Source organism: Melospiza melodia, chromosome 17 (genome assembly GCF_035770615.1).
Source record: "Melospiza melodia melodia isolate bMelMel2 chromosome 17, bMelMel2.pri, whole genome shotgun sequence".
Classification (NCBI taxonomy): Eukaryota; Metazoa; Chordata; class Aves; order Passeriformes; family Passerellidae; genus Melospiza; species Melospiza melodia.
In genome coordinates, this window is record NC_086210.1 from 11,709,606 (window position 1) to 11,723,892 (window position 14,287).

Consider the following 14,287-nt stretch of genomic DNA (forward strand, 5'->3'; position numbering starts at 1 on the left):
GAATTAGGTGGCCTGCACCTAAACCACTCTGGCTCACAAGTTCTAAGAGTGGCAGATCAGGTCTGTTATGAAATTAGTTATTTCTTGAATAGACTGGAGATAATAGACAAAAGGTCTTGAACAGATTTACTTACTACACGGTATAAAACAGAAGAACTACTAGTAGATTACATAAAACCGTGCACAACATTAAGGTTCCTATATCAAAGCTAGGAAAGAAATAACATAGATTAGGAGTCAATGTAATTTACCAACAAACTGGCAAGAGTGTGCACAGAGACTTTTCACTCAGCCCTCAAGAGAGGAACCACAAAACCAGCATCCCAACTTTGAGGGAAAAGTCCCACTCATTTCCAGGGAATGTGCAGGAACTTCTACTTTGTGAAAGTTTAGTGTAGCTTTAATAGATTGTGAAGTAAAATGTCTGTCAGAAATTCCAGCTTATCTTTCCACAATCTTGCTTCCACAGCAAGATGTTTATTTTCAGCCAGAAGTACTGCTTCCATGGCACCCAAATAACCACGAGACAAGCGGTCTTTAGTGATTTATTTCACCAATCAGCAAGCTCTTGTGGCAGGGAACACGTCCTGCTACACTAACCCCAGCTGGATTTAGTTCCATTCCCCACCACTCTCTGGGCTTGGGCATCAGCCAGTTTCTCATGCAGCAAACAGTTGCCCTGTCCAATCCATGAGCAGCCAGCTCCTCCAGTGCCAAAGGCTTTACTGCTCTCTATAAATATCCATCCACGGCCCTTCCCTCATCTCCTGAGTGGGTCATTCTGTCACTGCCTGCAGCCCCTTGGCCTGGGCGGGAACAGCCTGCGGCACTGGGCAGCTGTGGCATTCCAGGGGCTTCTACGGCTTTGCCGGCTTTCCCTGGCCCGCAGCCGCTGCTGGAGGTGAGCGTGGCCGCACTGCAGGCGGTGCAGGTGACCCTGGGCGTGCTGGAGCTGCTGCCAATGCGCTGCGCTGCCTGAGCCCACACCCGCGTCAGCTGCTGCCTTTCCGCTCCCTGCATGGCCTCTGAGAGCTGAAGCTGCAGGCGCAGCAGCCACAGGGGATGCGCGTGGTTCCACAACGCTTCTTCCAGGGCCTCAGTGCCTTGAGCTTGCTCTGCCTGTCTCAGAACTCGCTCTCAGCCATCCCTGCCGATGCCTTCGATGACCTGGCACCTGTGGGAGTGTTGTTGGCTGTGACTGACTCTGTGCGAGGTAGTGTGCATGGTGGTGTGCCTGTTGGTAACTCCAAAACAGAAATTTTTAACTTTTAAGAAAAAGATGGTTACTTCAGGGAAACATTCTTTTCTTTCCCTCCCAATCTCGCTCCCTCTGGTATTACAAAGGAACTCTGGGGAAAGGGATTAGTGGGATTAATGGAGGGAGGCCGTGGAAGGGGGGAAAAGGAGGTAGGAATTTGTGGGAACATAAAAAAGGGGTAGTAGGACAATGGAAAGGAAAAGTGGAAAGTGGGAGAGGGGCAGGAAGGCCACAGGAATTGGGGAAGGGTATTAGAAGTGAGACTTATCTGATTGGAAGGTTCAGTCATTATGCTTTACCATGGGAAGGAAAGGATATAGCCCCAGTGGTTTAGGTGGAAGTTACAGGCTGCCCTAGGGAGGTAAAGATCAGCAAAAGCTTTCTGATCTGGCAGCTTTTGTATGAGAGTCATCTTTGAGCATATATAATATCAGAGGTGGTATCCACATTTGAATGATGGGCTTCTGGATGAGAATGAGAGTTCTCTTCTATAGGAAGGAAAGCATGTAGCCCCAGTGTTTGCGGTGCTGATGAGAGGCTGCACAGAGGAGGTAAAGGCCAGCCAAGACTTCTCTACCTCTCTATCATGGCACCTTTTTGGAGGGAGCAATCCTTGGACATAATATTGGAATTGTTAACTAATTTGGGTAATGGGTAAAATCCCTGGTCATATTCAATTAAGTGCACTTACAACTGAAAAGCATGTGTGATGTAGAAGGCATGTACTAAGTTACCATACTTACTAGCTTAAATAAAATAAGTGACTCTACCCTGTGGGTTGAACTTGTTAATATGTGAACCAAATTTGCTTCCTGTTGGCAGTGATTACTCCTGCAATAAGGATAAGCTGTCCTTTGATGGTTAACTTGATCCTCAGTGGGGGTGTGCTGGCATCATTACTGATATCATTCCTGGATAGAAAAAACAGTATTAGTCTCAGCAGCATTAGCCTGAACAGGTTACCCCTTTATTACTGTACCTGAGTGGGTCGCAGCTGGTGAGAGAGAGACGGTGAATCTTGTTTCTTGAATCAGAAGGCTTGATTTATTTATATATTATATATAATACATTATTACTATGCTAATAGAATATAGAGAGAGGTTTGCAGAGCAGCTAGGCTAGGCTAGGAATCGATAGAAAGAAGAATCCACAACAAAGTTGTGTTCAAGGACTGAGTCCCTGGCTTACACTTTGTGATTGGCCCTTAATTATAAACAAAGAAAATGAGCCAATCAAGGTGCGTCCCATTACATTCCACAGCAGCTGATAATAATTGTTTACCTTGTCTTCCGAGGCCTCTGGCCTCCAGAAGACACAGAAATCCGAAAGAAAGCATTTCTGTGAAGAAATGTCTGCGACATCTCACCTTTCTAAATTGTAGAAAATAAAAGAAAACTGCTGATGTGGAATGAACAGGAAATTTCTTCACCTATAAAATATAGAATACTCACAAATCACTAAAACAATCCTACAATATAAGAAAAATGCAAAATACAATGTAAAGAGAATTTGAGTCCATGCAGCTGAGTTTCAGGAGCAGTCCATCAGCTGAAGTTGTTTCTTTTGGACATCTGAGAGTCCTTTTTGTCCTGAAACAGCATAACACAATTTTAAAGAATTTAAAACAATTTAAAACAATTTGAACAATTTTTAGAATGTCCTTTTCTGGCCCTTCAGTGCTTCAGCGCTTCAGAGCTGCTGCCTGCTAGTTTCAATCTTTTTAATTTAATTTTAATTTTTTTTTTTTTTTTTTTTTTTTTTTTTTTTTTGATCGAAAACAAAAGAGCAGCAGCCGAGCAGAGCAGTGCCAGAGAAGGAAAAGGCCCTGGGGGCCCTGGCCCATGCTGGACCAGGAACCCCAAAAACTGGCTCACAAAGGGGGACCAGGTCCAGTAGGAGAAACCAGAACCCCCAGAAACAGAAGGAGGCCAAGTGATGGCCCTGGCCCAGGAACCTCCTGAGCCCAACGGCCCAGGCCAAACTCATAAGGAAGGCTCTGCATTTCCACAGGCCTGAACCCTGCTGCCAGCACAATGGCAGCACGGGTAGTGAGACGCTTCCTTTCCCCTAAACCACTGAGGCATGCCAGCAGTGAGGAAATAGAAGCTGCCCCGAGAATCTTCATCTCGGGTCTGGGAATGTTTGTTTCCCACAGCAACACGGCACCACCCCCACCGAGCTGGGGACCAAAGGCAGAACTTTCGGGAGCCCCCTCCCCCTCGCCGCTAGGGCACAAGAGGGGCGGCAGAGATGGCAGCCTCCATGGGACAGCAACCGAAACACCACCCCCCAAACCGCAGAGAACGCCGATCCTAAAACCCGGCAGCTGGACTGCCGCAAAAGTCAGCTGGTGGGCAGCCCCCGCTCCACTGAAGGAGAGACCAGCCTCCGGGGCCACTTCCTGGGGCAGGCCCAGGGCTGGCGGGCCGGCCATGGGGGGCGCCGGGCCGGGGTGGGGGCCCGCGGGGCTGTGGGTGATGCTGGGGCTGGCCTGGAACGCGGCAGTGACTCTGGCCGCGGAGGAGCCGGCCGAGGAGGGAATCATGCTGATTGTAAGATCAGCCGCGGGCTGCTCCGAGGGTCTCGCGGGTTCAGCGCCGTTTTCTGCCACTGACTCTGGGACTGTCTCGGCTTGAGGCGGCGGGGACGCGCGGGAACACGCCGCCGCCGCATCCCCCGGCCCTGAAAGCGGCGGCAGGCACGGCAGGGGGCCGGCGCCGTCCCCCGCCGCTGACTCCGGGGTCCGCTGTGGAGGCGCAGTCGCAGTCTCTGTCGCAGCGCAAACAGGCAGCAGTGGAGCTGGGAGAAGCGGCGGAGCATCGCTGTTGCTTAGCAACAGGTCAATCGCCGGAAGTGCTGTCTCTTCTGCCTTCCCCGACACAGGCTCTTGCGGGGGCGGGGAGGCCAGTGAAACCACAGGCGGGACCGCCTGGAGAGGCGGAGACGGGATCTCCTGGAGTGACGGCTCTGACAGGGGCGTGGAGGAAGCCTCAGAGACCGGTGCCGCCCCCATGTCTGAAGGCGGAGTCTGAGAGGCCGGCGCTGGCTTGAGCGGGCACTCCCATCCCCCCGGAGAGAGAGAAGGGGGGGGGAGGAGAAGGCTCCATCTGAGCATGCTCCGGAGCAAGAGTAAAAAAAACTTCTTCGCGCCGTGAAATTTCAGCCCCCCCGCCGCGAAGCGGGGGGGTGGGAAGCAGAATGTCCTCCCCCACCGCGTCTTCTGCCAAAGGCGGTGGAAACGGAGACTGGCCATAACAGTTAGAGATCCATTGGAAAAAAGCTGCTCTGCACTTCAGGACTGGGAAAAGCTTTATAAATGCTGGGTAGATGGAAGGCAGGACACGTCCCTGGCTCCAGACGAACTGGAAAATGGAGTCCATGCAGTCGCAGACAAAAACATCTAAAGCATACAGGACATCAGTAAAAAACCCAAAAAGCTTTGCCCATCTAAAGTATTTATAGAGATCTGTTTCTGACAAAAAGAAACTGTCTTCCCTACACCAGTATTTCCAGAGGGCAATGAGCTTCTCCTCTGAAGGAGAGAACTGAACCTCTTCTGGTAAGGCATGTGTCTGCCATACGAACAGCCACAGACTACGAAGGCCTGAATCCTCAGGGATGGAAAATTGAACAGTACCTTTTGAAAGAGTCCAGCTTGCTCTGGCCAGCTCCACAGGTCTGCTGCTCTTTTCCATCATCTTTCCTGATGGTTTTCCAGAAGGTTCTGTTGTGGTCAGCCTTGGCTGTGAACTCTGTCCAAATCAGGATCTTCAGTTCTTCAGCTCCTGGCTTGAATCCACTTTTGTGGTCACTTCAAAGCAACCATCAAATGCTACACATACAGGATTTTTACCCAGTGCAGCAATTTTGCTCCTCTGGTCTTATCAAATTAATTTTTGCTCTGACACGTCGGGTCACCAGATATTACTGCGCCTGAGTGGGTCGCAGCTGGTGAGAGAGAGACGATGAATCTTGTTTCTTGAATCAGAAGGCTTGATTTATTTATATATTATATATAATACATTATTAATATGCTAATAGAATATAGAGAGAGGTTTGCAGAGCAGCTAGGCTAGGCTAGGAATCGATAGAAAGAAGAATCCACAACAAAGTTGTGTCCAAGGACTGAGTCCCTGGCTTACACTTTGTGATTGGCCCTTAATTATAAACAAAGAAAATGAGCCAATCAAGGTGCGTCCCATTACATTCCACAGCAGCTGATAATAATTGTTTACCTTGTCTTCCGAGGCCTCTGGCCTCCAGAAGACACAGAAATCCGAAAGAAAGCATTTCTGTGAAGAAATGTCTGCGACACCCCTTAGTGGCTCAAGTTGTTTAATCACTTGGACTAATGACAAAATTCCTTTTTCCCACTCAGAATCTCTCTGTTCCATCTCTTTAAATGGGGTTGAGTTGAATAGTAAATATTTCTTTGGTCTTTTGTGGTGTTAGGCCTTGACATTCTTCAGGAGGAATCTCAACTTCTACTTTACGAAGTGCTTGTCCACTGCTGTTGCTGCTTCCCGTGTTTTCAGGGGGGTCTCCTGCAATTTGAGTTGTCCTCCATGGGTAGTGTGCTCTCCTAATTTCAACTATCAGTTCTGCAAAGTTTAGTACAGCAGTGATTGTAGGTATGTTCAACTGCCTGTAATAAATCATAAGCCACAACTGTCTGTTCAGCTCTTTCATGAGCCAGACCCTAAGACTGGCTCAGTTGGTCTGAGCATGGTGCTGAACCACAGTTGCTGGTTCAATCTGTGTATGGCCCATTCACTTAACAGCTGGACTTGATGATCTTTGTGGGTCCCTTTCAACTCAGAATATTCTGTGATCTGTGACATAATGGCAATGCCAACAGCAAATGTTGGCTAAACACTGGCATGTTCTATGTGTCTGGAGTGTTAAAATGATCACTGGCCACTGTCTCTGACAGGAGAGATAGGAGTGTGACTGAGTGATAGTACCTTTTTTCTTTTAATCTGTCACCACCCCATCAATGCCCAAGCACACGGGTGCTTATATTGTGGCCATTAGGTTTGCAGTAATTGGATATTTCAACTCTTAGTGGGGCCACATTGGCCAGAACTTCAGAAATTCCACTTCTCCCTGCAGCAAAAATCCAGCATGGGGACACACTAGCAGTCCTTGGATCAGGGAGTGCAGGTGCCATGTGGAGTCAGCACAGTCTCTGGATTCCTTTTAGGGTTTGGGCTAATGTTCAAACATTAACATTGACTCACTGCCATCAGGCAGACAACAGATTTAAATGCTCAGAACATCAAAACCCTAAATATTGTCATTGTGATCTTTGATTGCAAAGCAAGTAGCCAATATCCACTTCTCATCCAGAACCCATAAATTAACCATAAGCAGCTTGACAGATAACATTTTCTCCATTTACTAAAGTGATTTTAACTCTTAGTGTCTGGGTCATACACCCAGCGTCTTGGCATCCTGCTTCATTAGTACTGAATGCTGTACTCCTGTATCTACTAGAAATGTAATTAATCATTGACAATAACCAACTGGAATCTAGATATGTGGGTCATTAGTATGTATTGATAGGGCTCCACTTGTTGCATTTCAGTCTCACTTGGCTTGTGCCTGGAATGCTTTTGCAAATCAGCCACCTGAATGGACTCTTGCACAATACAGGGTGAATTGGTAGCTTGCTTAAGCATCACCTTTGCTGTTTCTTTCAGTTTTCATCTTTTCTCCTTTTCTTCCTGGAACTGTTCCTGCAACTGTTCATTTCTCAGTAACAGGGATAAATAAGGTTTCCTCTCTCAGTTCTTGTTTCTTTCTTCTATAATTTTCCCTATTCAAATTCTAAAATAATTGTCTTTCCTTACACTCTGCTGAAGCAAGTAGGGTCCTAAGATGGTCTTTCTCAGTCATAAGTTGATCCACTTGGATTCTCAGCTTTTCTCCTGTCTCCATCTCAGAGGCCAGTGGTGACTTTGATACCTCATTTTCTGTGTAAGTCTTACTTTTGGGGAGCTTCCTTAAATGTTTGCAGTTGCCAGCCCCCAGCTCACTGAGGATGCCAAAAGTTGTTTCTAAGACTCCAATTGACAACATTAGCCTGTGAGGCCATAGTAATGGTAGGTCTCCCAGGAGTTCCAACTCCCACATCAACATTTTTATCCTGCTTGTGGCAAAAGAGTGCAACTTTCCTTTTCCCCAGGTACTAAATTCTCCAGAACAGCAGTGGATAATTTATCACTTCCCAAGAAATTCCTTTCTGCAAGCCTTTCACTCAAACTGCATTCCATTATGCACTGGCACCCTCCTGCTCCCTTTTGGGCAGTCTGCTTCCTTGGTGCAATTCCAATCTCCTGATTTGGATGTTCTGTTTACTATTTGTTAAGTGACACCCATCCTTCTGCCATAGCTAATTAGCCCTGAAGATCTCTTTCACCACAAGGTCTTTTCCCTAGTTTTCCTCTCTGTGGGGTTAACTTGCTTCAAGTGATCCTGAAATTCTGCCACAGTGTTTTATCATGTCCAGCAAAACTCTAACCATGGCAGCCACATACTTGGTTAATCAGTGATGTAGGTGAGGGCTGTCCTGGAACATCTGTCATTCATCAGTTGCAAAAACACTGCCTTCTGTACACCCTCTGTCCCATGATCAATGATTGGGGTCTCGATCCTAAGCAAATCACTCCTCTCTAATGAATGCAACCTCCTGCTCAATAGGCGGCACTCTGAGTTAAAGACCACAGTTTTCTCTGGTCACTCACCATTGAAAATACTTCTGGCCTCCAGAAGCCTTGGGCCTCCACCTCAGACAAATGATTTAATCACCCTCTGCCAGAGGCACTCTCCAAACATATCCAGTTTCTGATTACTATGTAAGTCTGCTGTACTTTTCCTGGAACTTTGCTCTCTTGGCTGCTGTGTACCACACTGTTTTAGTAACAGTGTGCAGACCCTGACTATCATAGAAGGTTTCATCTTTAATTTGGGGTTGTAATGTGATTTCCTCATTATCAAATGTACTGCTGCTTATAGGGACATTAGAGACGTCAAAGCAATTTTCTGTCCTGCCCACAATTTGCACTGTGAACTTTCTTTGAAAGTTCAGTAACAAAAATATTCCCCACCAGACTGTCTGGGGAAAAAAGAGGGTTGAGGAGACCCCAAAACTGGAGGTATTTCAAACCAGGTGGGTTGGGGTTGGGCTGGGATTTTAGGGGGGATATTTGGGGTCCCTGAGGTTTGGGGGGCTGAGAGGGTACCCCAAGGATTGCAGAGATGGGCAGTTTTAAGGGGATTTGGGTAGGTTTTGGGTTCTGAGGCTCGGGGGGAGTCTCCAAGGCATGAGGAAGGGGGAGTTGGAGTCCCAGGGCAGGGTTGGGGTTGGGCGGGTCCGTTCTGGGGTCCCTCCCGTGCCCTCAGGCGCGGGCACAGGCGCTGCAGGTGCAGCGCCCCCGCAGGTCCCGCCCCTCCCCGCTCAGCAGCGCCCTGAGTGGCACCAGCGGGAACAGCAGCCGGGGACGGCCCAGAACCCCATAGCCCCGCCCCCCAAGTGTGGCCCTCCCCAAGCCCCGCCCCATAGCGGGGACCCCGTTGAAGCCCCACCCCCAGAGCTCCGCCCGTGGACGGGAGACCTCCAGAGCCCCCCCCGCGGGGGTACTAAGCCCCGCCCCCCAGAGGCAACCCTACCACGTTCAAGCCACCTCTAAGCACCGCCCCCAAAGCCCTGACCTCCGCTCAAAAAGCGAATCCCTTAAGCACCACCCCCTAGCCGACCCCCCCACCACCTCTATACGTGGAAACCCTTAGGCCTCAAGACCTTCCTGGCCCCCATCCCAAGTGCCCTTACCTAGAATACTCAGAGCCCCTCTCCCTGTGGCTTCTCCTCCCCTCCAGAGTTCCCCCGTGCGATGTCTCAACTCCAAATCCCCTCCAAGCTCCCCAGCATCAGCACCTAGGGGTCACAAACATTTATTGGGGTACAGCAGAACTGGGAGGGTCTCCACTAGGGTGGAGGTCCTGGGTAGGTTTCCCTGGGACTGGCATGCTGGTGATGGGGGTTCCAGGGGGATCGTGGGTAGGGGTCCTCAATAATCTGAGAGGTGCTGGACTAAGGAAGGGGACCTTCACCCAGGGGTTGTTGGGGATCCTGAGGTGGGGGAGTCTATGGGGTGGGTCCACGTGGAGGGCCTTGGGGGACCCCATGGTGGGGGGGGAGGGTCTCAGCCTGATGGTCCCATAGGAGGTCCCAGTAAGATTATGGGTGTGAGATTATCAGGGGTCCTCATTCAGATGCCCCCCAGCTCGGGTCCCAGCAGGTGCGGGACCAGGTGCAGATCCTTGGGAACAGGGTGACTCGGCGGGTGTGCAGCGAGAACAGGTATGCTTCTTCCAACAGCCTTGTCATGAAGGCCTCTGCTGCCTGTGAACCAAAACCTGAGGGCAGGTCCCCAAAGCTCCCCAGCATGCTCCAACCCCCACACCTTCCCCCAGAGTCACTCCCCCCCAAACACACACCCGAGGGGGCAGGGTCCCTCCAAACCCACCCATGGGTGACCAAAGCACCTTGTGCCTGTAAATGTCTTAGCGGGAGGATCAATACCCAGTGACCCATCCTCAATCCCCGACAGACCCCGGGAGTAAGGGACCCCCTCCCCCCGCCCCCCAGCACCCAGAGACCCTCTCAACATCCATGGAGCCCTGTCCCAGAACCCATAGACCCTCCCCCCAGCCAATGGAGACCCTCCTAGACTCTTCCTCAGCTCCCATCACATTCACCCAGCAAACCTCTCAGCCTTATCCAAGCATCCAAAGAGACCTTCCTGGACCTCCTCAGCTCCCAGAGATACCCCCAGCACCCACAGGCCCCCCCTGCAGCACCCACATACCCCCAACCCCCATGGAAACCTTCTCAGTACCCATGAGATCCCCCTCAGCCCCTTCCCCACACCCCTAAGTCCCTGGATACCCCTGCAGGACCCATAGGACCCCTCCAGCCCCTCTGTGACCTCCCTCCACCATGCCTGGGCCCCGCGAGCCGCACCTCCTGCAGTGCCAGCAGGGCCATGCTCTGCCAGCGGCAATCAACATCGCGGGTGATGAGCAGGCAGAGCTCCTGCACCTGCGGCACAGAGGGCACAGCGAGGGGGGTACATGGGGGCAGCAGGGTCACAGGGAGTGCGGGGACATCGGGACAACATGGAGGGGATATGGGGGCATTGGGGACATCCCGGGCTGGGGACACCACCATGGCGATACCCTGGAGACATGGAGACACTGCCCTGGGGACATCCCAGGGACCTGGGGACACCCTTGCTGTCACCCTGGAGACACTTTGGGGACACCCCAGGGAGAGGGACACTGGGGACAGGAACACCTGGGAATACACTGGGGAGTGAGGACATGGGAACATCATGATGGGGACACCCTGGGATCTCCCAGGTGGGAGGAAGGGGGGAAGCACCACTCTGGGAACATCTTGGGAACACCCTCAGCCATGGGAACATGGGGACACCCCGATGGGACAGGGGGACAGTGCCAGCACAGCAGGAGGGGCACAGGGAACTCTCAATGCATGCAGCCTCTGAAGGTGGCAGGACACAAGGATGTCTGGCACCACAGAATGACATTGGAGGATATGCAAGGATGTTGGGGGAGGACAGGCCCACTATGTCACGAGGATGGGGAGGACAAGGACATGGGGAGGGCTGGGACAGGGTTGAGGGGGAGGCCTGGGGAAAAGGGATGGTCTTGAAGAGTCCCAGGGGGTGATCTGGGGTTCTGAGGGGTAACTTGGTGGGTCTGTAGGGGGTTGGAAAATTGCAGTGAAGTTTTGGGATGGGGTCCACAAGGGAGGTTGGAGGGTTCCAGGTTGGATTTCAGGCGTCCCAGGGTGGATTTGGGGTTGGATTTTAAGGGGTCCTAGGGATTGCTTGAAGGGTTGCAGTGGGTATTTGGGAGAGTCCAATGGGGAGCTGAAGGGTCCCAGGGTGGATTTGAAGGCACTGGGGGAAGTTGCAGGGTCAAGAGGGTTGATCTGGGGTGTCCTGAGACAGATTTGGGGATCCCAGGAGAGGGGATCCAGAGTGGTTTGGAAGATCCCAGACAATGCTGGAGGTTCTGGGGTGAAAATGGGGGGAGGGGGGTCCTGGAGGGGTTTGGGGGTCCCACAGTAGATTTTGTGCGTATCTGAGATGATCTGTGTGGTCCCAGGGGAGTTTGGGAGTCCATGGGGGGTGCTGGGGAGGTTCTGGGGGGGGAAATCAGGATGTCTGGGGATTTTAGGGATGTGGGGAGTTCTCACCAGGCGGGCAAAGGGGCCGAAGCACAGCAGCAGGCGGGTGCTGCTCTGGTACTTGCGGATCTCCTGCAATGCCCGCCGCCCTGGGTGGCACCCTGTGGGGGCATCGGATAGGGGTCTGTGGGGGCTTTAGGGGATCTATTTAGCCTGGGGGGCACAAATGGGGAGCTCTGAAGGAACATGGGGGGTATAGGTCTATAGCGTCTGTCAGAACACAGGGGGCTATAAGGGATCTATGGGGGCTATAGGGGCCTGGGGACAGGGTGAGGCTGTGGGGGTTATAAGGGATCTGTAAGGTCTGGGGCGACATTGTGGGTATAAAGGATCTATAGAGAGCTAAAGTGATGTCTGATATAGGGGAGTTATAGGGACAGGGAGTATGGGGGTAGAGGGGCTATAGGGGAGAGAGAGTGTGGGGTGACTGTAGGTGATGGAAGCATATAGGGGTATACAGGGTGCAGACTAGGGGCGGAGGAAAACAACAGAGGGAGTCCATAGGAATGTTCTAGAGGGGGGCCTGAAAGGGGGCTCGATGTAGGAGGTCCATAAGGGAAGTCCCCCGCCCCTCACTCACTGCGTGCCAGCGGCGGGGACGATGGGGGGGCTGGGGAACGCCCGCGCCGTCGGGGGGTGGGTTTGGGCCGGGGCATGGTGTGGCCGAGTCCACCGCAGGGTCAGGGCGAGTTCAGAAGGGGACCCAGCGGCTGGGGAAGGGAGAGTCAGGGTGAGCTCAGCTGTGCGAGGCCCCCACGCGCTGCCGCCATCCGCCGCGCCATTCAAATCTCCCGCCGCACCGCTCGTGACGTCACTTCCCTCCGCGCGCCTATCGGGGCGCGCGACCGCCCGGTGCCGCGCCGGACTCCGCCCGCCGAGGGCTCATTAGCATAAGTCTGCATGGCCCCACCCCCAGGTACCCCGCGCCTCGGTGCTGCCGGGGTAGTCTCAGTTACCGTCCCCGTGCGGTGCCAGTACGGGCTCTGTAATCGTCCTGGTGTGATCCCAGTCACTCTCATGTGGTGCCCGTTGCTCTCAGTCATCTGCATGGTTCCATTTACGCCCAGAGTGATTCCAGTATGATTCCAGTCCCCTGCAGTATGATTTTAGTGCTTTCCAGTCACTCCCAGTGTGAGTCCTGTATGATCACAACGACTCTCACTATGATCCCTGCCACATCCCCAACGGTCCCAATCAATTCCTGTCACGACTAGAATGATCCCACCATGATCCCAATCACTCCCAGTATTGATGCCGAATTTTGCCCCAAACAGGCAGAGTGACTGCCTAATCAGACTCAGCTTAAGTCAATTAAGCAGGAGGTATTTTTATTAGCGACGCGTCGGAGAAATCACAAAATGGATTTCTGAGTTCACATAGCAAAAGCAAGCCTTATATACATTTTTGGGTATAGGATTACATCAGATCAGATACATAATCATGCATATTCATGTGGGTCGTGATGTAGGCGGAGCGTGGGCGGAGCGTAGGTGGAGACATCTCTTTTGGGGGATTCTCAGGTGGTCGTTCCTGTTGCCTTCATCATAGACGGGGTCTTTCCGGTGAGTCTTCCTCTTTAAACTTTTGAACTCCTTTCCTAATTTGGTCAATTCCCGGTGTACTTGGCTTAGATCCCGTGGCTTGGCAAAACCCTTAGGGTCGCTTCGACATTGCTGGCTCTAAACCTGCTTAGCCCATTAGTTTCTCCTATACTTATCTCTTCCCCTGTCATGATGCTCTACCTCTCATTTAATTCATTGCTCTGTTTTCCTAGTGCTGTGCTGTGCTTTCTCCGTGTGTTCTAGTGCTAGGCCCTGCTTTACATACCTCACATTCCATGTTTTAACCCATTACTTCTGGAAGGCTATCTGCTTTAGGGCTTCATTTCCCCCCTTTTCTTGTAACTTACGAATTCTTTCGTCAAGTTCTGGTTCCACAGGACGCTGATAGGCTCGTACCATTGCCCAAATCATTTGGGTCCTTTTCATTATGCTCCTTAGTCTCCACCACAAACAAATGTTTGTAAGAGTTAGTAATAACAAAGCTACAATTACTATTAGCATTGGGTGCACCAGGTAATGGAAGACCTGTGTAGCTGTTGGGGAATATCCTGTAAAGATGTCCCACCAGTGATGCTGGCCTACTTGTCGTCATTTTCCCTTGCTTCTTTGCAGCTACACTCATAACATTGGAGGTCCAGTAAACAACTTTGTACGTTCCAAAATTTTCTATCACAACCTCCACAAAGAAATCCAATTAGTCCCACACAATTTCTTTCCCCACACCCAAAACACGGCTGATCGTGAATAGGGTCCTGTGGGTCAGGTCCTTGTTGACTGTATGTTTCAACCCACCCTATCCACTGTATTGGCGTGCTACGCAATGCAGCTCTAGCTTCGGCATTAAATTCTGCTATGAGAGATAAAGGTTTTGGCAAAGTCAATGTTAGTTTATGTTGGATTCTCACATGATCCTGCGGAGTCAGCTGACTCAGAAGTCTGTACATCTAGGGCAGGTTTAAGCTCCTCTTGTTTGTTTTCTGGAGCTCTCTTGAGCCGTGAATAGTGGATCCACGTAGGTCGTTCCTTGATCCGAACCGCGGTGAAGGTAGTCAGCAGCACTTGAAAAGGTCCCTCCCACTTTTCTTGTAGGGGTTTTCCTAAAAGATTCTTAACATACACCCAATCACCGGGGTTAAACGGATGCAATTTACAATCAGGTTGCTTAGGTTGGTGCTCGATCATCACAGTAGC

At 51.3% G+C, this 14,287-nt stretch overlaps 2 protein-coding genes across 2 annotated transcripts; both read right to left on the reverse strand.

Moving 5' to 3' along the window:
- Positions 1 to 532: 532 nt before the first annotated feature.
- LOC134426000 (uncharacterized) lies at positions 533 to 5,570 on the reverse strand. The gene is made up of 3 exons (XM_063170994.1): positions 2,625 to 5,570; positions 2,029 to 2,169; positions 533 to 1,174 (listed from the first exon to the last, which is right to left on the reverse strand). Exon 1 carries the CDS (start codon positions 4,509 to 4,511, stop codon positions 3,129 to 3,131), a length of 1,383 nt encoding a protein of 460 aa, XP_063027064.1. The 5' UTR covers positions 4,512 to 5,570; the 3' UTR covers positions 533 to 1,174; positions 2,029 to 2,169; positions 2,625 to 3,128.
- Positions 5,571 to 9,524: 3,954 nt separating this feature from the next.
- On the reverse strand, positions 9,525 to 12,190 carry LOC134425976 (histone H3-like centromeric protein A). The gene is made up of 4 exons (XM_063170975.1): positions 12,115 to 12,190; positions 11,544 to 11,635; positions 10,284 to 10,361; positions 9,525 to 9,662 (listed from the first exon to the last, which is right to left on the reverse strand). Exons 1-4 carry the CDS (start codon positions 12,188 to 12,190, stop codon positions 9,525 to 9,527), a joined length of 384 nt encoding a protein of 127 aa, XP_063027045.1.
- Positions 12,191 to 14,287: the final 2,097 nt, after the last annotated feature.